General features: G+C 48.1%; 1 protein-coding gene across 4 annotated transcripts in view; it reads left to right on the forward strand.

The window, feature by feature from the left end:
• The window catches only part of KMT5B (lysine methyltransferase 5B), a 258,170-nt gene that overhangs the window by 129,266 nt on the left and 103,309 nt on the right, over positions 1-25,595 (forward strand). For all 4 annotated transcript variants that reach the window (XM_033928243.1, XM_033928244.1, XM_033928245.1 and 1 more), the window contains one exon: positions 9,640-9,749. In XM_033928243.1, coding sequence (XP_033784134.1) covers positions 9,640-9,749 — 110 coding nt within the window. The remainder of the gene's footprint in view (positions 1-9,639; positions 9,750-25,595) is intronic.

A 25,595-nucleotide genomic window follows, 5' to 3' on the forward strand; every position in this document is an offset into this window, starting at 1 on the left:
CCCAATCGGTTGGGCCGTCCTGTTTCCAAATGCATCTTGTCCATCTGGTTGGCCGCTTGTATTTCCTTCTGCTACGCTCAGGTTGGTCTCTCGTTGCATGGTTGGGTCACGGGGCATAAAGTCCGAGCGATGGCAGCTTCTGTCGCTTTCCTCAGGTCTACGCCAATTGAGGAGATCTGCAAGGCTGCCACTTGGTCTTTGGTTCATACCTTCACTTCTCACTACTGTCTGGATACTTTGTCCAGGAGCGACAGCCGGTTTGGCCAGTCGGATTTGCGTAATCTGTTTTCCGGAATTGCCAACTTCCCTCCGTCCCTTTTGGTTAGCTTGGAGGTCACCCACATGTAGAGAATATGCTGCCTGCTTGTCCTGGGATAAACTTACCGTAACAGGTGTTATTCAGGGACAGCAGGCAGATATTCTCGCAACCCTCCCGCCTCCCCGAGGTTGGCTTCTTTGCTAGCTATCTGAACTGAAGACCACGAGGAGGGGATGCACCCTCTAGTGGAGCAAGAAGGCACACACATGCGTGGTGCAGCACCAGCAAACTTGAAATCTTCAATCAAGTTTGCTTGAAAAGCTGTCCGCGACGGGGCTCCATGGTTGACGTCATCCACATGTAGAGAATATCTGCCTGCTGTCCCTGGATAACACCTGTTACGATAAGTAACTATGCTTTTTCCAGCTGTAGTAATATGTAGCCCATCAGTGCAATATAGCTTCTTGTCCTTCCATGTATTTCCCCATCCTCCTATGTACCTGAAGCCTTCTTGATGACACCAGGCTCTGAGCCATCTATTAAAGTCCTCTGTGTTTTTCACTCTTTGCTCTCCCTTTCCATATGCAGGCAGTATTTCAGAAAAAGCTAAAGTCTTTACAAAAGGTTTCACGCCCTCACCAAGCTCCCGAAAAGCTTTCTGTGCTGCAAGTGTGGAGTTGGCCAGGTCATTTGTTCCCAGATGGATAACAACATCAGTGTTAAAATCCTTAGTTTTTTCCTTAATTATAGTCAGTATTTGCCTTAATTATAGTCAGTAATTGCATTTGTATTGCATTTAAGATCCTATTTGGCATTTTTGCCACTTTGATTCCTTTAGACTAGAATGTTCATAGATCTCATCTTGCCAGAAGTTCTCAAAAATTAAAACTCTCTCGGTGATAAAAACAGAACCTTTAAGAGATTTAGTTATTCTTTTGCTTTTAAATTAACTGAATTCTGGAATGCTTTACCGCTTACATTAAGAAGTTTAGGTTCTTTTGCTTCATTGCGGAAAGTTCTGAAAACTTTTTTGTTTGCTAAACATTTTGGAAATTAACTATTTCAGTCTACTTTTTCTTGTCAAATTTATGCATTATGTTTTACATTATTGTAAGCCGAGTCGAGCTCCTCTTGGTTGATGACTAGGTCTATAAAACTAAGTTTTAATTTAGTTATAGTTTATGAAATGATTTGTTTTTGTCTTTTTGTAGTTTGTGACATAGTTTTTAATTATGCATGTTAGATTGTAATGCATTTTTATAAATAAATAAATGATTTTATGAATTGTGTGATGGACCATCGCCCCCAAGACCCTGCCTGCCAACAGTATTCCAGTTCTATGTCATAGAGATTCTCCCAGGGCTGTAGGCAGATGTTTTCTGGATCCAGCCGTAACCATGCCTCTGCTTCCCATGCTATTCCATCGTTCAAGAAATTGCAATGACACCAGGCTGAGGGAGGCCCCTCTTCATATGGGGGTTAGACTTGGTGTTTTTACACACTTGGGTTCAGATTTCATCTGACTGTTTGGTGCTGGACATCATTCGGTCCAGTTACAAGCTGGAGTTTCCCTGGCCTCTAACAGATTGGTTTGTGGACTCTACCGCAGGGCAGCTGGAAAAGTCAATCAAAGTTCAAGCCACTGTGAGAAGGTTACTCGATATTCAGGTCATAGAGCCTGTACTGCCCGATGACTAGGGCTTGGGGAGATACTCCATATACTTTATCATGCCAAAAAAGGCTGCAATGATTGGAGGCCTATTCTAGACCTTACTCACGTGAATGCAGCACTCAGAGTTCCACGTTTTCAAATGGACACTGTTCACTCTGACATAGCGGTGTTGACCCTGGGAGAGTTCCTAGGCTCTCTAGATCTTAAAAAGGCCTTCTTGCATATCCCTATTTTTCCAGACCACAGAAAGTTTCTCAGATTTCATATTCTGGAAAAGCATTATCAATATTCAGCTCTACCCTTTGTCCTGGCAACAGCTCCTCACATTTTCAGTAAAGTGATGGTTGTGGTAGCAGCTTACCTGCACAAGATGGGTCTGCAAGTGCATCCTTACCTGGATGATTGGCTGATCAGAGCCTCATTCTCTGAGGGTCAGCACACAACGGATCAGGTGATCTAAGTCCTGGAGGAACTGGTTTAGATTGTAAACTACCAAAAGAGCAATTTAATGCCAACTCAATCCCTGGAGTACCTGGGAGTCTTGTTCGACACGTCTATCAAAATATTGGGAGTGGTTTTTGATCAAAACTTAACTGTGATGCTGTAGTTCAAAAGGGGTATTACACACTGTGGAAACTGCGTACTATTAAATCATATTTAGAATTTTCTGCATTTAGACTTTTGGTTCAGTCATTACTATTAAGCCCTGTGGGCTATTGTAATATTGTCTATTTAGCTACCACCAAGAAAAATATTACTAGATTGAAATTGATTCAGAATACTGCAGTAAGATTTATATATGGCTTGAAGAAGTACGATCACATGGCCCCTTTCTACTGTAAGTTGCACTGGCTCCCTGTGGAAGCATGCATCATTTTTAAGTTGGGTTGCATATGTTATAAAGTCATCTTTGGTCAAGACCCACTTTATTTAACTGACAGATTTTTCATTGCATCTCACAAGAACATCAGAAAATCACATGCCATTTTTGTTTACCCCTCGGTTAAAGGTTGCAAAAGTAAGAAATATTACCATCTGATTTCATTCCAAGCAGCTTTTTACGATAAGGATTTTCGCTCATTGCTATTGTCATCCTATTCTTACGAACATTTCAGAAAACAACTTAAGTCTTATCTTTTCTTTAAATATCTGATCGACTAGTTGTTTTCTGATCTTTTCCTTGTTAATTTTGTAACTTTTGTAAACCGCATTGAACTCATGGTTATGCGGGATAGAAACATGATGTTATGTTATGTTTATCTTCCAGAGGTACACAGAGAGAAGCTGTGTTCTCAGATTTCTTCTCTTGAACAAGTCAGTTCCATTGGCATGGGACTATCTTTATGTCTTGGAGACCATGGCAGCCTTGATAGATGTAGTGCCTTGGGCAAGAACCCACATGCCACCTTTCCAGAATATGTTACTTTCACGCTGGTCTCCACAGGTAGATGCCTTACAGAAGTTTCTGCCCTGGATGCTGGAGCCTCGAGCCAGCATGGATTAGTAGCTCAGTCCCTCTCCTAGGGCATGCCTCTTTGGATTGCTTCCTGGGTGGTTGTAACGACAGATACCAGCCTCCTGTGCTGGGAATCCCATTGCAACCGTCATCTAATTCAGGGGCGTTGGATGCTCCCTCAGAAAAAGTGATTGATCAACAGGCTAGAACTACGTGCCATTTGGTTGGCTCTGGTAAATTGCAGAAGACTCTTGATGGTCAAGCGGTCAGTCTTCTCTGACAATGCTACAGTGGTGTCATATGTCAATTGCCAGGGAGTGCATCTCTGTCCGGAAGTCCACATGTTCTTTCACTGGGCAGAGCGTCACCTCCAGGTGCTATCGGCAGCGCATGTCGTGGGCATGGACAATGTTCAAACTGACTTCCTCAGCAGACTGACTTTGGATCATCCTATGCCCTCTCATTCTAGAGCAGTGGTCTCAAACTCAAACCCTTTGCAGGGCTACATTTTGAATTTGTAGGTACTTGGAGGGCCGCAGAAAAAATAGTTAATGTCTTATTAAAGAAATGACAACTTTGCATGAGGTAAAAACTCATTATAGTTTATAAATCTTTCATTTAACTGTTAAAGGAAAGATTTATAAGAGTTTTACCTCATGCAAAATTGTCATTTCTTTAATAAGACATTAACTATTTTTTCTGTGGCCCTCACAGTTAAAGTTTAACATCTTTCCTTTCTCAAAACTGACACATTTCAATCACTACATTGAAAATAAAATCATTTTCCCTACCTTTGTTGGCTGGTAACATTATTTTTCTGTGCTTTTAACCATGTTTCCAGGGCCTTCTTGTCCATTGACTGTTTTTCGCTCCGTCTTCACTTTCTGCTTTGCATCCATTTTTCAAAATAGAACAAAACACAAAAAAACCCCTCTCATCAATACTGGGCAAGTTTCTCAAATAGTATCTTCATATAACATTTAAAGGCTTTTAAATATTTAAATGTGCTCATAAGCTCTTCAGCAAGGCACCACAGCAGCGGTACAATGTCGCTGGAAAAGTGCTTGAATTTTAATCATAACACATTGGATGGAGCAAGGATACTTGCTTCTACTGCAGTGGCAAAGACCAAGTGGACTCATTGGTTAGAAGGGGTTTCTTCACTCTCTGGAAGCTTCAGTCCATCAAAGCATACTTTGACGCTTCATCATTCAGAATTCTAGTACAATCCCTTATACTAAGCCATCTGGACTACTGTAATATCGCCCACCTGGCAATCTCCCATAAGAACTTGCAGAGACTACAACTGGTGCAGAACGCAGCGGTTAGGCTGATTTTTGGGTTGAAGAAGTCCAATCACATAACCCCTTCCTGCCGACTCCTGCACTGGTTGCCAATGGAGGCACGTGCGAAGTTTAAGCTGGGATGTTAATGCTTTAAGGCACTATACGGTTTAGCCCCTAAATATATAACTGACCTCTTCTCCTTCTCAACCAACAAACATAAGAGAAGCTCACACCTGAAGTTCGTCTCCCCACCGGTTAGAGGATGTAAATTTAAAAGACACCATCAACATCTCCTCTCATATCAAGCAGCATCATGGGGCAAAGACTTGGAAAAACTACTTAGGCATACAAACAACTATGGTGAATTTAGGAAACCCCTAAAAACATATCTGTTCTTGAATTACCTAGGTAGCTGATCCGCACAATCTCTCCCACAACAACCACTCTCATATTCTGTTAGTCACTAACCTCCAACTATGTAAGTTCTCCTCAATTGTAGCATTCTTTTTAATCATTGTAAACTGCATAGAACTTCACGGTCCTGCGGTATATAAACTGCTATTATTATTATTATTATTAGAAAGATTGTGAAGACCTACAGCAAGACATAAACGCACTCGAGGAATGGGCCGCAAAATGGCAAATGAGGTTCAACGTGAATAAGTGCAAGGTGATGCATGTCGGTAATAAAAATCATATGCATGAATACAGGATGTCCGGTGCTTTACTCGGAGAGAGTACCCAGGAAAGAGACTTGGGAGTGCTTGTAGACAAGTCAATTAAGCCGTTTGCGCAATGTGCAGCGGTGGTGAAAAGGGCGAACAGAATGCTAGGAATGATTAAGAAGGGGATCACTAACAGATCTGAGAAGGTTATCATGCCGATGTACTGGGGTATGGTGTGCCCTCACCTGGAATACTGCTTCCAGCACTGGTCGCCATACATGAAAAAGGACATAGTACCACTCGAAAGGGTCCAGAGAAGAGCGACAAAAATGGTTAAGGGACTGGAGCAGTTGACGTACAATGAGAGGCTAGAGAAACTGGGTCTCTTCTCCCTTGAAAAGAGGAGACTGAGAGGGGACATGATCGAAACATTCAAGATATTGAAGGGAATTGACTTAGTAGAGAAAGAGAGATTGTTCACCCTCTCCAAGGTGAAGAGAATGAGAGGGCACTCTCTAAAGTTAAAAGGGGATAGATTTTGTACAAATGCAAGGAAATTCTTCTTCACCCAGAGAATGGTAGAAATCTGGAACGCTCTTCCAGAGGCTGTTATAGGGGAAAGCACCCTCCAGGGATTGAAGAAAGAGTTAGATAATTTCCTACTGAACCAGAATGAACGCAGATAAGGCTATACTCAAATAGGACTCTGGTCTTTGACCTAAGGGTCGCCGTGTAAGCGGACTGCTGGGCACGATGGACTACTGGTCTGACCCAGCAGCGGCAATTCTTATGCTCTTATGTACCTTTACAAGATATATCGTCTACAGAGAATTTTCTGTTTTTTCTTGTTTGGACGTGGATTCTCTCCAACTTGGCAGTTATTGTTTCTGCTGTTGTTCTGCTGAATTTTATAGTCTTTGACTTTTGTCCAGACTTCGCTTAATTGGTCTTGTTTGAGAATTCTTCATTCACAGAACTTCCTTTTCTCTTTCTCATGAATTGAACTTGTATATCAAGGAATTTCCATACTGGCGAAGGAGAGCAACATATTATGGAAGACTTTGACCACCGCCTCTGCTGTTATCCCTATGGGCATACATGGTAACTGGTTCTCTCAGCCCTCTTTTTCCTACAGTTTTGTTACTGTATCCAATATTCAATTGAACAGTCCTAACGTTCAGCCTCCTCCTTGCTCCCCTTTCCTAAACTTCTGCTCCCTATCTCTCCATCCTCCTCCTCCTCCCTTCCCATGCTCCCCCTCTTCTCACCTGTTTCTCTACGAATGCCCTTAATTTTTGTCCTATATTTTTATTGTGAATGTCAATTGTAACCCGTTCTGAGCTCCTGGGAGAACAGGATAGAAATATAAATAAATATTGGGCTACAATTGTTCAGACTGATTTTCATAAATTGGACTTTGTCTTCATATTTAGCTGAACATTGCTACTACTGTGAGGAATCTAACATGGGTGTAGAGTCTAAAGTTAGATTCTCCCAACTATTTTCTACTTTGCATCTTCAGCGCACAGCTGACCCAGTCCACACTTTGATCTGACCATGAGTAAATTGGCACGCCATTTCTGGATGTTCATGTTTCTTTTCCGTTATGACTTCAGGATTTCTTCATGAGCACTCCGGGAATGATATGGTGGAAACTAATAGGGGTGTAGAGCCTGTCGGTTAGTCTTCCACCACTTCGGACCCTTTAACGACTATTGCTACACGGCAGGGTCAACTGGGTATTTTTTTCTTCAATCATGCATTCCACTAAACCACCAATGTTAGCCTATGTTTTCCAATAGGCGTTTTATTTCCTTCAAATTTTTCTTCTACATCCTTTCTCCTGTTTTTCACATGCCGGAGGTTTGGGAGTGGCTGTAGGGGAGGTGGAGGCCACTACATCCTTTTTAGGATGTCTTTTTCCCCCTATTCTTTCAGTTGGACAACAGGGGCTTAGCTCCCCTTTTTTCATCCAAGGACAGCAGATTGGCTTCCAGAGCTCTGAGCTCAGCACTTGATGTAAAGATCTGAGCATGTGCAGCCCTTCCAGTATGGAAGAAAACTGTAGTATTGGGAAGTGCTCCACATCATAAGACTACTGCCTCAAGATCTTTAGTCCTGTTAAGGAAGGTTGCATGCTTCTGACTACAGAAGATAAGACACACTTGATATATGCATGATTCTTGTAAGTCTACTGATATTCATGTTTTGCCAAATATTTTGATATATCAAAGCATTTAGTTCAGATCTGCCTTTAAAGAAATGTACTTGTGTTTGTAGCTTTCTGAAAATATTCTTATATTCACATAGTTCAGAATGATTTTGCTCTTGATCCAATTATATGTGACCATAAGGGGGACACCTATTTGACAATGAATGGTGTAAAAGTGTTAAAGCTTGAAAAAAGCTCATTTTGAGAAAGCATGTAGTGGGCTCATAGTAAACAGCTTTAGGGGTATTGTCACCATTTATTTATTTAGAATTAAAACATTTCTAATCGGCTCACAGTATTACATAAACAATTCAGGTTTGAACATCTTAAAAAATCACATACATCAATAAAAATCATAAGGTGATATTATCTTAACATATAGATTACCGTATTTTTTGCTCCATAAGAGGCACTTTTTCCACCCTCAAAAAGGGGTGGAAATAAGGGTGCATCTTATGGAGCATATACCCTACTCCCCCCCCCCCCCCGTTACTGTATTTTAATTTTGTTGCCCTCCCTCGCTGGACGTGGCTGCCTCTCCAGCAGCAGAGCAAAGCACAAGGCTGCCTGCCCGGTTGGCTGACGCGGCTGCCTCCTCCTTTTCTCTCTAGTGGTTGAGCGGCGCACAAGGCTGCCCGCCCGGTCCTGCACCACTTTCCATGAGAACTGAGCCCCAAACGTCGCTCCACTGCCAGAGAAGAGGCAGCTGCGCCAGCTGACCAGGCAGAGAGGCAGCTGCGTCCAGTAAGGGAGGGCAACAGAATCAAAATAAGGTAACGGGGGCCGTGGCCTGCTGAATTAAAAATAGGTACAGGGAGAATTAGGTTCCGGGGGGGCACCCAAATTAAAAATAGGTAGAGGAGAGGAGAGGTCGGGGCCTGCCTGCTTGCTTTTGGGGGGGGGGGGGAGAGGAGGCCTGTCTGCCTGCCCTGTCCCTACCTGCCTGCCAACCACTAGGCCTGCCTACCCTATGCCTGCCTGGGGGGGGGGGGCTGCCTGCTCTGTACCTGCCTGCCCTATCCCCTCCCCTGTCCCTACCTGCCCTGTGCCCTGTCCCTACCTGCCAACCACTAGACCACCAGAGGGGGGGACAGGGTACAGAGCCTGACAGGGAGGGGGGACAGGGTGCAGAGCTTGGCAAGGAGTATGGGGTTGGGTGCAGAGCCTGGCAGGGATCATTTGGTTCAGAATGTTTTTCTCCTCTAAATCTAGGGTGCGTCTTATGGAGCAAAAAATACGGTACATCTCATCCATTCATCTACTACCATTACTTCACAAAAGCAGAACAGATCTGAAAGCCGGCAGAATAAGATGACATTCAGAAGATAAAAAATTAACTTAAAAAGGCAGGATCTTAGCTTAGAAAAGCCTGAACAAACAGATGGGTCTTAAGCAACTTTCTAAATTGCAATAGATTTCTACAAAACCATAATGTACCAGACAGCGCATTCCACATAAATTGTTTTGCTATAGAGAAACATGAATTTTTGGTCCGTACATATCGTAAAATATTCCCCTTTGTTTTGTCTAGCAACCAACGATTCTGTGATCTCAGTGTCCTCAGCGGAGTATACTGTATAGTAGGCATTATGCCAAATAATTTGGGAGAGTGTCATAGACACTTTGTTGGACAAGTTTTTTTGAATTGGATATGAAAGTTTCAAGTTTATTGGGATTTTATATACAATCAGGTACTCAAGCATTTTCCCTATCTGTCCCGGTGGGCTCACAATCTATCTAACGTACCTGGGGCTATGGAGGACTGAGTGACTTGCCTAGGGTCACAAGGAGCAGTGCGGGGTTTGAACCTACAACCCCAGGGTGCTGAGACTGTAGATCCAACCACTGTGCCACACACTCCTCCTCCAATATCTGCAATCAATGCAATCTTTTCAAAATAGGTGTAATGTGTTCTTATCGAGATACTCCAGCCAATAGCTGGATAGCTGAATTTTGTATCATTTGTAATGCTTTAATATGTACTTGAGGCAGATCTAGATAAATACCATTACAGTAATCTATCTGAGATAGTACTAGCACATGAAGCACCTGTCTCAAATCCCATTTGTTCTTGTCTCTTTTGCCATAGGTGTTTATTTATTTACGAATGTTTGCAACGGAAAGTGGATTTGAAATATTGCCTTGCAATCGATATTCATCAGAGCAAAATGGGGCTAAAATTGTTGCAACAAAAGAGTGGTAAGTTTGTGGCAGGAGTGTGTTGCTTTCTGCAGTAATGTGTTCACACTGCAAGTGCAAGGAAATTTGTCCTCAGTGAGAGTAAATATGTGGATAGTGCTCTGCACAGCCAAGCAGATTCCTGCTTATAATCAAGCCCATAAAATAAACCAGTACACATTAGTTAAAACTAGAGGTGCAGATTTTAGTCCATTATTATCACAGAGGCGCTGCATTGAAGGGAGGGTGAGCAAGGAAAGGAGAGAGGTGCTGCATGGGTGCATGGAAGAAGAAAGAAACATGGGGGGCATCGGGGGAAGAAAGGATTGGGGTCAAGAAGGGAAAGATGGGGAGGGGGTGTGGAGAAAAGAGAGCCATTGAGGACGAGAAGGGTAGGAAACAATGCACAGAAGTAGGGAGAGAGATACTGGAAATGGGGGACTAGATAGTAGATGAAAGATAGAGAAAACTAAATATAAGAACATAAGAATTGCCACTGCTGGGTCAGACTAGTGGTTCATCGAGCCCAGCAGTCTGCTTCCGCAGCAGCCCTTAGGTAAAAAACCAGTGCCCTAACCAGTGCTGGTTCAACAGGAACTTGTCTAATTTTGCCTTGAATCCCTGGAGGGGTTTCTTTAGCAACTCTCCAGACCGGCATAGGTTAATCTTACAAGCAGGTTATATCTCATCATGACCAGCAGGTGGACACTGAGACAAAACTTCAGAATAGTACATATCATGTGACTCCTCCCTAATTACCTGTCTTCTCTCAGTCTCCAGCAGATGTGGTGAACTGTACCCATCTCCCTTGGTAGGGCTGTTGGAATTTGTTTAGGACTTTTGTCCCCTTTTTAGTGTTGGATTGAGCTTGGGTGGGCCTCGGGGGTGTCACATTCGACGGGTCTCATGGCTGGGTCCCTCCCCCCCTTTCCTCCACCTTCCCAACATTTTTTTAGAGGTACCTCAGACATTCTTACCACCTGACCAACAGAGGTAAGAATGTCTTCGGACACAGATTAGCCCGCCTACTTCGAAGGGCTTTAAACTAGGTAAGTCGGGGGTGGGTACCCACTTTTACACCGGAGCAGTAAGTAGCAATCCTGATGTAGCGAACCAACATTACGCTTCTAGGTCTGAGGTAAGTACCCTTACTGCAAACGAATCGCTAGGAGACAATTTGATTCAAATGGGTGGCTCACAACAGGAGCTTAGCAAACAGAAAGAGTGGAGAGCTATGTATGTTAACGCACACAGCCTAGGGAATAAATTTCTAGAACTAGAAACAGAAATAGTGAATGCAGACATAGACATAGTAGCAATATCCGAAACATGGTTCACAGACTCTCATGGGTGGGATATAACCATACCAGGATACAACCTGATTAGACAAGATAGAGAGGGTAAGTTAGGTGGTGGGGTAGCACTTTACATCAAAGAGAACATTAAGACAACCAGGATCACGGATGTCAAGTATACTGGGGAATCCATCTGGGTAAACTTGGCCAGAGGTGGAGAAAAATGCCTGTACCTTGGTGTGGTATACAGACCTCCGAGACAATCGGAGGAAAAGGACGCAGAATTAATTGAAGACATTGAGAATATCACCTTACGGGGGGAGGCTGTTCTATTAGGAGACTTCAACATGCCTGATGTGGACTGGAACACACTATCAGCGACAACTTGTGATAGCAGGAGGATATTAACGTCCATGAAGGGAGTATGGCTCAAACAAATGGTACTAGAGCCCACTAGGGCCCAGGCCATCCTGGACCTGGTACTTACGAATGGGGAAGACGTCTCGGTGGGAGAGACGCTGGCCACCAGTGACCATAACATGGTATGGTTTAACCTTAAGAAAGGCTTCCCTAGATCACAAACAAAAACAAGGGTACTCAATTTCAGGGGCACTGACTTCACACGCATGGGAGATTTTGTCTACCAGACGCTGCAGGTTCAAGAAGTAACTGATAATGTGGAAGCTATGTGGACAACCTTGAAATCGATCCTTCACGAGGCAACTATCCGCTACATAAAATCGGTAACCAAACAACAAAGAAAAAGGAAACCCCAATGGTTCACAGATGAGGTATCATACCTCGTCAAGGAGAAGAAAAGAGCATTTCTATCATACAAACGCATGGGGGAAAAAGAAGCAAAAGTTGAATACAGGACAAAGTGTGCAGCGGTCAAAACAGCAGTCAGGGAGGCCAAACTTCGTATGGAAGAAACTCTAGCGAAGAACATCAAGAAAGGGGACAAATCCTTCTTCAGATACATTAGCGACAGGAAAAAGAACACAAACGGGATAGTACGCCTTAGAACGCCAGACGGGAATTATGTGGAAACTGACTCCGATAAAGCCAAACTACTGAATGATTACTTCTGTTCAGTCTTTACCTGCGAGGCACCAGGGCACGGGCCTCTGCTGGATGCAAAGCAAAGCATGGATGACCCATTTCAGAAGTTTGAGTTCACACCAGCTGATGTTTACAAAGAACTGTCAAGACTCAAGGTGAACAAAGCCATGGGACCGGACAATCTGCACCCAAGAGTGCTCAGAGAGCTTTGCGATGTTTTGGCGGAACCGTTAGCCATGCTCTTCAATCTCTCCCTAAGTACGGGGAGAGTCCCCCTGGACTGGAAAACTGCCAATGTTGTTCCTCTGCACAAAAAGGGTTGCAGAGTGGAGGCTGTGAATTACAGACCAGTAAGTCTCACATCAATAGTGTGTAAACTCATGGAAACTCTACTTCAGGGGTGTCCAATGTCGGTCCTCGAGGGCCGCAATCCAGTCGGGTTTTCAGGATTTCCCCAATGAATATGCATGAGATCTATTAGCATACAATGAAAGCAGTGCATGCAAATAGACCTCATGTATATTCATTGGGGAAATCCTGAAAATCCGACTGGACTGCGGCCCTCGAGGACCGACATTGGACACCCCTGCTCTACTTAAAGGGAAATTAGACACGATATTGGATGAGGGGAATCTGAGGGATCCCTGTCAACATGGTTTCACTAGAGGCAGGTCATGCCAATCCAATCTTATCAGCTTCTTTGACTGGGTGACAGGAAAGCTAGACTCGGGAGAGTCTCTGGACATAGTGTACTTGGATTTCAGTAAAGCGTTTGACAGTGTCCCACACCGTAGACAAACAAGATGAAATCGATGGGGTTAAGTGAGAAATTAACGGCATGGGTCAATGATTGGCTGGGTGGAAGACTTCAGAGGGTGGTGGTCAATGGCACCCTCTCTGAGACATCGGAGGTTACTAGCGGAGTGCCGCAGGGCTCAGTCCTGGGACCATCCCTTTTTAACATATTCATAAGGGACTTGACCCGAGGGCTTCAGGGAAAAGTAGCGCTGTTTGCCGACGACGCCAAACTGTGTAATATAGTAGGTGAAAGCGATCTCACAGATGGTATGGCGCAGGATCTGATCAAGTTGGAAAACTGGTCCTCGACATGGCAGCTGGGCTTCAACGCAAACAAGTGTAAGGTGATGCATCTCGGCAGCAGAAATCCATGCAGAACATACACCTTGAATGGAGAAACACTAGCTACGACCTCAGAAGAACGGGACTTGGGAGTAATCATCAGTGCAGACATGAAGGCTGCCAAACAAGTAGAGAAGGCCTCATCCAAGGCAAGGCGGATGATGGGATGTATCAAAAGAAGCTTCGTCAGCCGTAAACCTGAAGTCATAATGCCACTGTACAGAACCATGGTGAGACCTCATCTGAAGTACTGTGTGCAATTCTGGAGGCCACATTACCGTAAAGATGTACTTCGAGCTGAGTCGGTCCAGCGAATGGCCACTAGGATGGTCTCCGGACTCAGGGGTCTCTCATACGAGGAAAGACTGGGCAAGTTGCAGCTCTACTCTCTAGAGGAGCGCAGGGAGAGGGGTGACATGATAGAGACATTTAAGTACGTCACAGGTCGTGTCGAGGTGGAAAACGACATATTCTTTCCTAAGGGACCTTCAGTCACAAGGGGGCACCCGCTCAAACTCAGAGGAGGGAGATTTGGTGGTGACACCAGGAAGTATTTCTTTACAGAAAGGGTGGTGGATCACTGGAACAAACTACCGGTGCAGGTGATTAAGGCCACTAGCGTGCTCGACTTTAAGAATAAATGGGATATCCACGTGGGATCTCTACGTGGGTCGAGCAGCACTCTGACTTAATGGGGTGGGACAGTGGAGTGGGCAGACTTGATGGGCTATAGCCCTTTTCTGCCGTCATCTTTCTATGTTTCTATGTTTCTAAGCCTTGCCCCCTAATTCAAGCAAGGCATATACTGCTTTGAGTGCCAGTGGAGTCTGTTCTGTAAAAACAAACAAAAAAATCCTGAAGTAGTGCAGGTCTGAAGGGTCGGTTTCCCTTTAAATATGCTGTAAATTACTGTATTTTTCAACTAACCGGCACTTTTCTTCTAGCTAGGTCGTGTATGGAGCAATTGAGCACTTCTCAGGGGGAGAGGTGCTCAATTTGGTCCAGGTGCAAGGCACTCGCAACTGGCCTGAAAAGAGCTGTTTGGGTCAGTGCGGTGGAGGAGCCTCGTCGGCAATGGGTGCCGGCATCCAGGGTTCCCTGCCACTAATGCCTCGCGAGCCGGCAGCGGTTTGCAGGGAACCCCGGTCTTCCCCTGCTGCCCATGGAGGGATTTTCTATCAACTGTTTTCTTTCACAGATGATGCTGGCTTTTGCCTGCTTTAGCGGATGGGACAGTTCAGGCTTCCCAGCCGCTATAGGCCCTGGAGGGGTTATTTTTGGTGTGGTTTTTTTTTTCGTTTTTCCTCAGATAGCCCCTCCATCTTGTATTTAGCCTCAGGTACCTTCTCCCTGTTTTGGAATAACAGGGACAGGTTTCAGCTGGGTCCCCTGCCAGGGCAGAGAGTCCCATGGTGCCGCCAGGGGGTTTTCCCCCTCATTTTCTTTGTTCTTTGGGTAAAGCATATTTTCAGGCGGCCGGGGGTCCTACTTGTATCCCAGGGGTCTGGGGGGGGGGTTGTTCCCTCTGCGCCCCCTGTTGTTTTGACCCCTTAATTGTTTTTGCATCCCCCCTTCTCCCTCATCCAGTCGCCCACGTATAGCCTAGGATGAGGACTTCTGAGGAGAGTTTTAACTAATGTATGGGAACCTGGACCTGGACCCTTGGGGAGAACCTCCAGGATCCTCTCGAGGTACCGGGAACTTGGGAAGCGTTCGTGGTGGGACAAGCTTTCAGATCTAATTCAGCAGATCTCCTCGGTGTTGGGTCAGACCAATGGTCCATCAAGCCCAGTAGCCCGTTCTCACGGTGGCCAATCCAGGTCACTAGTACCTGGCCCAAAACAAGGTGTAGCAATATTCCATGCTACCGATACAGGGCAAGCAGTGGCTTCCCCCTTGTCTTTCTCAATTACAGACTATGGATTTTTCCTCCAGGAACTTGTCCAACCCTTTCTTAAAACCAGAGCTTAATTATTGTTCTTGTACAATCCCACTCCATTCCTGGACAAGTGGGTTATGCATCCCATGGCGCGAGACTGCTTGTAGGAAGCCTCATTTACATAATTTTTCTGACCCTCTTCTCTTACCTCAGGACTTCCCTCTGGGCATGAGTTGTTTCCTACAAGTGAGACAGTAGGAGCCAATCTTTTATGCTCATGTTTATTTTTCCTTCTACTCTGTTTTTTAACACAGCTTTGTGGCTTCATGCTGCAGAGGTTCCCTGCGAGGACAGCTCTGACTGGGAGATCGCAGACTTTGGGGGTAAAGTCTGTTTCCAGGAGGTTGGCTACTTTGCTGTACTCCTTCTGGACAGCCTGCACTTTCAGATTGGGGCATTGGGTCTGTTGCCTTGGCAGTTGGCTCACCCTAGATTTATCTGCTAGTGGATTTCTATTAGGCTGCATGGCTCTGTGGAGGTGTATACTTTAAATATCACTGTTTTAAACAATGTAGCTGTAATATAGCTTATAGAGCACTATAACATCTTTCAGGGTCTTCAGACCAGTGGTCCCCAACCCTGCCCTGGAGGCCCACCAGGCTAATCGGGTTTTCAGGCTAGCCCTAATGAATATTCATGAGAGAGATTTGCATGTAATGGAAGTGACAGGCATGCAAATCTACTCCATGCGTATTCGTTAGGGCTAGCCTGAAAACCCGATTGGCCTGATGGGCTTCCAGGATAGGGTTGGGGACCACTGGTGTAGACTAACACGAGTGGACTGCAATCCTCATTGGACCCCTTGTTATGATGTATGGATCTTCATTTTCATTTTTAATAATAATGCCTTACTAATATTACTTATATTGTTCATCTCAAAAACACAGATGAAATAACTTATCGTACTTCTGGGTCGTACCCATAAACCCAGGACTTATTGCCAGTGATTACTGTGCTGAGAAAGTTGGGATCACTGTTCACAGTCTCCAGCATGTCCCATGCAATCTCCAAACGGAGTTGCTTCTGTTTGATCGTTTCCTTAAGAAATTGCAGGGATAATACAAATTGAAACCGAGGGAAGTCAGAAAATGCTGATATCAAAAGAAGAAGAACTGACCTCACTTAAAAGCCTGTCTATGGAGAGTGATCAAAAGGTTTGTTAGTTGCTCAGAGGCGTGAAACTCTGCAAGGAAGGTTTGCACCCTCCTAGTGTTGATATAGAGTTTACTTTCCAGTCATTGCAGCTTTTTTTAAAACAATGATCACGCTCCAAGACAGGGTTGAAAAAGTAAATAAAGAAAGTGTCACAGTCCTTCACAAACACTTTAAAAGATAACAGTTGTTCTTTAGCACTCTCCAGACCAGTAGAGGTTAACTTTACGATTGGGTATATATCTAATCATGACCAGCAGGTGGAGACTGAAAACAAAACTTTGGGACAGTATATCCTAGCCCCTCCTCTCTATTTCCCTCAGTCTTCTTTCAGTCTCCAGCAGGTGTTGAGTGATCTGTACCCATCTCCCTTGGTAGGGCTGTTGGAATTTGTTTAGAGGTTTATTGTCCCTGTTTTTAGCCGGACGGAGCTTGGACGGACTCTGTTTGGGGGTTCGTCCGACCTCGGGGGTGTTAAACCCGGCGGGTCACGAGCGGGGTCCCTCCCCCCACTTCCTCCACCTCCCCACATTTTTTTAGAGGAGCCTCAGCAGTAAGCCTTGCCCCCTAAATCAAGCAAGGCATATTGCTTCGAGAGCCTGTGGAGTCTGTTCTGTAAAAAAAAAAAAAAATAAATAAAAAAATCCTGAGGTAGTGCTGGTCTGAAGGGTTGTTTCCCTTTAAGAAAACTGTATTTTACTGTATTTTTTCATGTAACCAGCACTTTTTTATAGCTAGGTCGCGTATGGAGCAATTGTGCCCTTCTCCGGGGGAGTAGGCCACAATTTTAGTCCAGCCGCGAGGCATTCGCGGCCGGCCTGAACTCGGCGGTTTGGGTCGATGAGGTGGTGGAGCTCCGTCGGCAGCGGCTGCAGGCGCCCAGAGCTCCCCGCCGATGGTGTCTCGCGAGTCGGCTTGGAGCAGTGGGGAAGCCCGGTCTTCCACAACCGCCCACGGAGGGATTCCCCGAAGGTTTCCCTCTCAGCTGATTTTTTGACAGCTGATGCCGGCTTGCCTGCTTTAGCGGCTGAGACTATTCAGGTTTCTCAGCCGCTTCAGGCTATGGAGGGAGCTTTTTTGGCGGGAAAACCGCCATCTTCTCTGTCTGGCCCCTCCATTTTGTCTTCCACCTCAGGTGACCTTCCCCCTGTTTTGGCTAAGCAGGGGCAGGTTTCTGCTGGGTCCCCTGCTGTGGCAGGGAGTCCCTTGGGACCCTCGGGGGGTTTTTCCCCTGATTTTTTCTTTTCATTATGCAAAGCCTATTTTCAGGCGGCTGGGGGTCCCGGTTGCGCCCAGGGGGTCTCGGGGGGTGGGGTTTCCTCCGCGCTCCCTGCGGCTTTGCCTCTCTCGTCTGACGTGACGTCCCCTCCGCCGCCTCTCTTGTCCAAGCGTCCGCGGGTGTCGTGGGACGAGGATTTGTGGTCGGAGGAACGTGTCGGTCTGGAGGAGGACCTGGACCCTTCTGAGGAATTCCAGGACCCTCTGGAGGGGACGGAAGCTGGCGGCGGGTTGTCGGGTTTCCCGTTCTCCAGTGACGAGGCGTCCGTGGTGCGCCTTTTTCAGAGAGATGAGCTGCCTGACCTTATTCAACAGGTTTCTTCGGCTTTGCGTTTTGAGGACGCGCCGCCGGAGACTCCGCGTGTGGGGGACCCTCTGTTACGAGGGATCCGTTCCGTTTCCCGCTCTTTTCCTATGCATCAGGATATTCGGGATATTATTCTTGAGCAGTGGAAAACGCCGGAGACGCCGTTTCGGCTGGCGCGCAGCATGGCTCGCCTGTATCCCATTCCTGAAGGGGATCGGGCTACGTTAGCTTCGCCAGTCGTGGATGCGGTGGTCTCGGCTATTTCCAAGCGGCATACCGTGCCTGTTGAGGGCGGTTCTGCCTTGCGGGACTCTGAGGAGCACAAATTGGAGACCATCCTTAAGCAAAATTTTCAAGTCTCTGCCTTTGGGGTCCAGGCGGCTATTTGTGGGGGACTGGTCGCTCGCGCCGTGTTTCGGTGGGCGGAGCGGGTCTTGGATCGAGAGTCTGACGACTGGTCTCTGGTGGATCAGGAGGTAGCGAAGATTGAGATGGCTGCCTCATTCCTCTCGGATGCTCTGTATGACTTGGTGCGGATCTCGGCTAAGTCCATGGCTTTTGGCGTGGCCGCAAGGCGTGTGTTGTGGCTGCGCGCTTGGGCGGCGGATGCTGCGTCCAAAGCTAAGCTTACTAAATTTCCCTTTCGGGGGTCGTTTTTATTTGGAGAGGACTTGGATAAGTTGATTCAGACTCTGTCGGACTCGAAAGTTCCCCGTTTGCCGGAGGACCGTGCCCGCCCGGCGTCTCGGGGTGGTGCGGCCCGGGGGCGTTTGCGGGAATTTCGCAAGTATCGCCCTGGGCGTGGGGCTGCTTCTTTCCAGTCTCCGGGGTTTTCCCGGGGTCGGTTCTTCCAGCGCATGCAGCCCTTTCGGGGGGCCCGTCGGGGGGCAGGGAATCCCTCCGCCGGTTCCCCCGCTTCCCGTCCTGCACAATGACGCCTTGCCGGCGCCCCCCTTGGTTCCGGTGGGGGCCTGGCTGCGCGACTTTTTTCCCAAATGGGCCGAGATCACGTCCGATCAGTGGGTCCTGGAGGTGGTGCGGGACGGTTATGCCCTGGAGTTCGCCCGCTCTCTGCCGGATTTTTTCCTCGCTTCTCCGTGTCAGACTCCTGGGAAGACGCTGGCGTTTCGCCAGACCCTTCAGCGCTTGCTAGATCTCAGGGCAGTAGTTCCAGTGCCCCCCCCGGAGTGGGGCACGGGCAGGTACTCCATTTACTTTGTGGTGCCCAAGAAGGAGGGGACTTTTCGGCCCATCCTCGATTTGAAAGGGGTCAACAGGGCTCTCAAGGTTCCCTCTTTCCGTATGGAAACGCTGCGGTCGGTCATTCTGGCGGTTCAGCCGGGGGAGTTTCTCACTTCTCTCGATCTGACGGAGGCCTACTTGCATGTTCCTATTCGGACCTCTCATCAGCGTTTCCTGCGCTTTGCGATCTTGGGTCGGCACTATCAGTTCTGTGCGCTTCCCTTTGGGCTGGCCACGGCTCCCCGGACGTTCACCAAGGTGATGGTGGTCGTCGCGGCAGCCTTGCGGTCGGAGGGCATCCTGGTACACCCTTACCTGGACGACTGGTTAATTCGGGCCAAGTCGTTGCAGGAAAGCTCCCGGGTTACGGCTCGGGTGGTGGAGTTTCTCCGGTCGCTGGGCTGGGTGGTCAACCTTTCCAAGAGTCGGTTGGTTCCGGCTCAGCGTCTGGAGTACCTCGGGGTGCTGTTCGACACCTCCTTGGGGAAGGTCTTCCTCCCAGAGGCCCGGGTGAGCAAATTGCAGTCTCAGATTCGCCTGCTTTTGGCGTCCCGGTGTCCTCGGGCGCGAGATTTCCTCCAGGTCCTGGGGTCGATGGCGGCGTCCCTGGACGTGGTGAGGTGGGCGCGGGCCCACATGCGTCCTCTCCAGTATGCTCTGCTCCGGAGGTGGTCTCCCCAGAGGCACGGGATGGATGTTCCGGTTCCCCTGCGAGGCTTGGCGCGCTGCAGTCTGCGTTGGTGGCTCCGGACCCCTCACCTAGTTCAGGGGGTGGGTCTGGATCTTCCGCAGTGGACGGTGCTCCTTACGGATGCGAGTCTCCTGGGTTGGGGGGCCCAGTGTCTGGGTCACTCAGCTCAGGGAACCTGGTCCACGGAGGAGGCCTCCTGGTCGATCAACGTGTTGGAGACCAGGGCGGTCCGGCTGGCGCTGTTGGCTTTCCACTCCCTTTTGTTGGGCAAGTCGGTCAGAGTCCTGTCGGACAATGCCACGGCGGTGGCTTATGTCAATCGTCAGGGGGGCACCAAGAGCACTCTGGTGGCGCAGGAGGCGGCTCGGCTCATGGTTTGGGCGGAGTCGCATCTTCTGGACCTCTCGGCCTCTCACATTGCCGGGGTAGAAAACGTTCAGGCGGACTTCCTCAGTCGTCACTTCTTGGATCCGGGAGAGTGGTGTCTCGGCGCCGAGGCGTTTCAGTTGCTAGTGCGTGCTTGGGGGCAGCCCCTGATGGATCTGATGGCTACAAGTGGCAACGCCAAAGTACCCCGCTTCTTCAGTCGTCGCAGGGACGGTCTGGCCGAGGGTCTGGATGCTCTGGTCCAACCGTGGCCAACGGAGGGGCTGTTGTATGTGTTCCCTCCTTGGCCATTAGTGGGCAGAGTACTGCTTCGCATTGTTCGCCATCCGGGGCTGGTGGTCTTGGTGGCTCCGGATTGGCCTCGTCGTCCGTGGTATGCGGATCTGGTGAGGCATCTGGTGGCGGATCCTCTTCCTCTGCCTCTCGAGTGCGATCTTCTGACGCAGGGTCCCATTCCCATGTTCGACCCGTCTCCCTTTTGTCTTACGGCTTGGCTCTTGAAAGGGGCCGCCTGAGTAAGAAGGGATATTCCGACAAGGTGATCTCTACACTTTTGGGGTCCCGGAGGCTTTCTACCTCTCGGGCTTATGTACGGGTTTGGCGTCTTTTTGAGGAATGGTGCCGAGCGCGGGGAGTGGTCTCCTTTCGCGCTTCTCTGCCTAACATTCTAGAGTTTTTGCAGGATGGCCTGGATAGGGGCCTGGCCTGGTCTTCTCTTCGGGTTCATCTGGCGGCCCTGTCGGCTTTTCGGGGGCTGGTGACAGGTCAGCGTTGGTCAGCCATTCCTGATGTGATTCGCTTTCTTAGGGCGGCCAAGTTGATCAGGCCTCCCATAAGGCCCTCGATTCCCTCTTGGGATCTCAATCTGGTTCTCTCTGTTCTAGTGCGCCCTCCTTTCGAGCCGTTGGATGGCTGTTCGTTGAAGGACCTTACGCTGAAGTCGGTCTTTTTGGTGGCCATTACTTCTGCTAGACGGGTGTCTGAGCTACAGGCTTTCTCTTGTAGGGCTCCCTTCTTGGAGTTTTCGAAGGAGCGGGTTGTTTTGCGGCCTGTTCCTTCCTTTCTGCCGAAGGTAGTTTCTCCTTTTCATGTCAATCAATCGGTGGTCCTCCCGGTCTTGGGTAGTCGGGAGGGTTCTTCTGAGCAACGACAGCTGCGCAAGTTGGATGTCGGTCGGGTCCTCCATGCTTATGTGCAGCGGACCCGGGATTTTCGGAGCTCCGATCATCTCTTTGTGCTTCTGGCGGGTCCTCGTCGGGGGGCTGGCGCTTCTAAGGCTACTATTGCGCGTTGGATCAAGGAGATGATTGCTTCCGCTTATCTTCTGAGTCAGAAGCCTGTTCCGGAGTTTCTCAAGGCTCATTCCACTCGGGGTCAGGCGGCTTCTTGGGCTGAGTCGTCGCTCGTGCCTCCGGTGGATATTTGTAAGGCTGCGGTTTGGTCCTCCTTGCATTCATTTGTTCGGCATTATCGGGTAGATGTTCAGGCGCGTCGGGACGCGGTGTTCGGTGAGCGTGTTCTGGTATCGGCCCTTCGGGGGTCCCGCCCGTGAGAGGGACTGCTTTGGTACGTCCCAATCGTAAAGTTAACCTCTACTGGTCTGGAGAGTGCTAAAGAAGGAGAAATTAGGTTCTTACCTGCTAATTTACTTTCTTTTAGCTTCTCCAGACCAGTAGAGGTCCCCACCCTGTCTGTTGTTGTTGTTGTTGGGGCTGTTGCGCGGGCAGTTTTTGGTTTTTGCTGCGGGTTCTAGTATTTTTCTAGGGCCGGGGAGAATTAAAGAACAGCGGCTGTGGCTCGGCTGGCTTAGCTGGCGAGCTGTGGGGACCTTCTTCCTTCGGGAATTTCTCCTCTGCATTTTCCAACAGCATTTTTGGGTATGTTATTTGTTACTCCTTTCGGAGTATTGTTTTTTCTCTCTGTTGTTTTCCAGTTCTTGGTTCTGCTTGGCTATTCGGCAGACTGAGGGAAATAGAGAGGAGGGGCTAGGATATACTGTCCCAAAGTTTTGTTTTCAGTCTCCACCTGCTGGTCATGATTAGATATATACCCAATCGTAAAGTTAACCTCTACTGGTCTGGAGAAGCTAAAAGAAAGTAAATTAGCAGGTAAGAACCTAATTTCTCCTTTCTTCTTATATTTCTTCTTCAAAATACACATCGCTCAAAATAAATAGGTTGTAACACTATTACTTAGAACCCTGCGACACTCCACTGGTAATGCTTTTCCAGTCCCGAGTATTGTCCATTTACTCCCACTTTCTGTTTCCTATTCGCCAGCCAATTTTTAATCTATGTGAGTATTTCACCCTCGACTCCATGACTCGCAATTTTTCGAAGTAGTCATTCATGCGGAACCTTGTCAAAAGCTTTCTGAAAATCCAGATATAAAATGTCGACAGGGTCACCCTTGTCTATCCATCTGTTTACTCCCTCGAAGAAGTGCAGCAAGTTCGTCAAGCAAGATCTTCCTCTGCTGAAGCCATGCTGGCTGGTCCTCATCAGGTTGTGTCCGTCAAGGTGCTCAATGATGCGGTCCTTTATCAGCGCCTCTACCATCTTTCCTGGTACCGAAGTCAGACTCACCAGTCTGTAGTTTCCCGGATCACCCCTCGAACCTTTCTTGAATATCGCCACCTTCCAGTTTCCGGAACCCTTCCCGATTTGATCAACAGATTAGCTATTAGTTGAAGCAGTTCAGCTATAGTCCCTTTCAGTTCCTTGATTACCCTCGGATGGATGCCATCCGTTCCTGGGAATTTATCATTTCAAAGCCTGTCAATCTGCCGGCATACCTCTCCTAGACTGACCGTCAACCCTGTCAGTTTCCCGTCTTCGTTTCCCGCGTATAGCCTGTTGGCTTCCGGTATGTTGCGTATATTCTCTTCGGTAAACACAGACAAAAAAAATGTTTTCAGTTTGTTGACAATGGCTTTGTCCTCCTTTAGCACTCCCTTCATTCCTCGGTCATCCAACGGCCCCACTGCTTCCTTCGCGGGTCGGTTCCCCTTAATATATCGAAAGAACGGCTTGAAGTTTTTTGCCTCCTTGGCTATTTTTTCCTCATAGTCTCTTTTGGCCCCTTTTACCGCCTTATGGCACCTGCGTTGATGCTGTTTGTGCTTATTCCAGTTTTCATCTGTTTTTGACCGTTTCCATTCCTTAATCAAAGTTTTCTTGTCCCTGATCGCTTCCTTCACCTCTACAGTGAGCCACGCTGGTTCCTTCTTTTTCCTCTTGGATCCCTTGTTGATACGTGGTATATATAGATTTTGCGCCTTGGTGACTGTGTCCTTAAAAAGGGACCATGCTTGCTCTAGCGTCTTTACAGTGCTTAGAGAATTACACGGTGGCTGTTACCCGCAGCTTGCCGCGGGTAGCCGCAGGTAACCCGCCAAAACGATGAGGAAAAACCTGTGTTCACCGTGGCTACGGGGACAAGGCCATTCACCACCCCGTGGAGCGGTGAATGGGCTTATCCCCGTAGTTAAGGGAGGGAATGCGTGTGGTCACCTTTCGTGCTCCCTCCCTACTGCCGCCCTACTTACTGCCGCCGCTGAGTTGAAACAGCTCCCTTTCTCCCTCTCTACCCCTTACCTTCGTGGCTGCAAGTCTAAATTGCCTTCTTACAGCCGGAGCGTTGAAGATGCATGTGGCTGCCGTAAAGGTAATCTCTGACGCAACCGGAAGTTGCAGCAGAAACTACCTTTATGGCAGCCATATGCAACTACAACGCTCCGGCTGCTGTAAGATGGCAGTTTAGACATCGCTGGCCACAGGTAAAGGGCAGGAAGGTTTGTCGGACCAGGCCTGTTGTCCGGTGGGGTGAAAGTGCCACGAAGGTAAGGGGCAGGGAGGAGGAAATATGGGGTGTAGAGGAAAAGACGCTGAAGGGAAATGGGTAAAACAGAGTGGGGAGAAGGACGCTGAAAGCCCATGGGGAAGACGGAGGGAGGGAGAAGGACGCTGAAAGCACCTGGAGAAAACAGAGGGGGGGAGAAGGACGCTGAAAGGACATGGGGAAGACAGAGGCGGGAGCAGGATGCTAAAAGCACATGGGGAAGACAGAGGTGGGAGAAGGATGCTGAAAGCACATGGGGAAGACAGAGGGGGGAGAAGGACATGGGGAAGACAGAGAGGGGAAAAGGACACTGACAGGACATGGGGAAAGCAGAGGGGGAGAAGGATGCTGGAAGCACATGGGGAAGACAGAGGGGGGAGAAGGACGCTGAAAGCACATGGAGAAGACAGGGGGGCGAAGGATGCTGAAAGCACATGGGGAAGACGGAGGGAGGGAGAAGGACGCTGAAAGCACCTGGAGAAGACAGAGGGGGGAGAAGGACGCTGAAAGGACATGGGGAAGACAGAGGCGGGAGAAGGATGCTGAAAGCACATGGGGAAGACAGAGGGGGGGGGGGAGAAGGACATGGGGAAGACAGAGAGGGGAAAAGGACACTGACAGGACATGGGGAAGACAGAGGGGGAGAAGGATGCTGGAAGCACATGGAGAAGACAGAGGGGGGAGAAGGACGCTGAAAGCACATGGAGAAGACAGAGGGGGGAGAAGGACGCTGAAAGCAATGGAGAAGACAGAGGGGGGAGAAGGACACTGACAGGACATGGGGAAGACAGAGGGGGGAGAAGGATGCTGAAAGCACATGGAGAAGACAGAGGGGGAGAAGTACACTGAAAGGACATGGGGAACACAGAGTGGGAGAAGACGCTGAAGGGAAATGGGGAAGAGAGAGTGGGGAGAAGATGCCGGCAGGGAAGAAGACAGAGATGCCAGACTATGGGGGGAGCGTAGGGAAGAAGATGGGTGCCAGACCAATTTGGAAGGGGGGAGAAAGGGAGAGGCACAGTAACAGAGCAAATGGATGACGCAGAGAGAAGACAGACAGTGGATGGAAGGAATTGAATGAGAAGATGAGGAAAGCAGAAACCAGACAACAAAGGTAGAAAAAAAAAATTCTATTTCTTTATTTTTTTTTTTCTTCTTCAGGATAAAGTAATATATTAGTTGTATTGATAAAAATTTATAAACAAAGCCCTGCCAGCTGAACATCTTTCTCCAGTTCAGCAGCCAGAACTTTGATTTATAAGGAAGGAATAAGCTAAATATTGGATGTTGCGGGGACGGTGCCGGGGCGGTGAATGGGATGGCAGTGGCGGTGACGGGGCGGTGAAGGGAATGACGGTGAATGGGACGTTGGGCCGGGACGGTGCAGTGACGGGGACAGATTCTTTCCCTGTGTCATTCTCTAGTGCTTATCCTCTTCTTGATCTTCTTCCCCACCATGAGTCTCATCCCTTCGTAATTCCCTTTTCGGAAGTTCAGCGCCATGGCCGTTGTTCTGGATCGATGTTTTGTCCCC

The sequence above is a fragment of the Geotrypetes seraphini genome, chromosome 19 (genome assembly GCF_902459505.1).
Source record: "Geotrypetes seraphini chromosome 19, aGeoSer1.1, whole genome shotgun sequence".
In the NCBI taxonomy this organism is placed as follows: domain Eukaryota; kingdom Metazoa; phylum Chordata; class Amphibia; order Gymnophiona; family Dermophiidae; genus Geotrypetes; species Geotrypetes seraphini.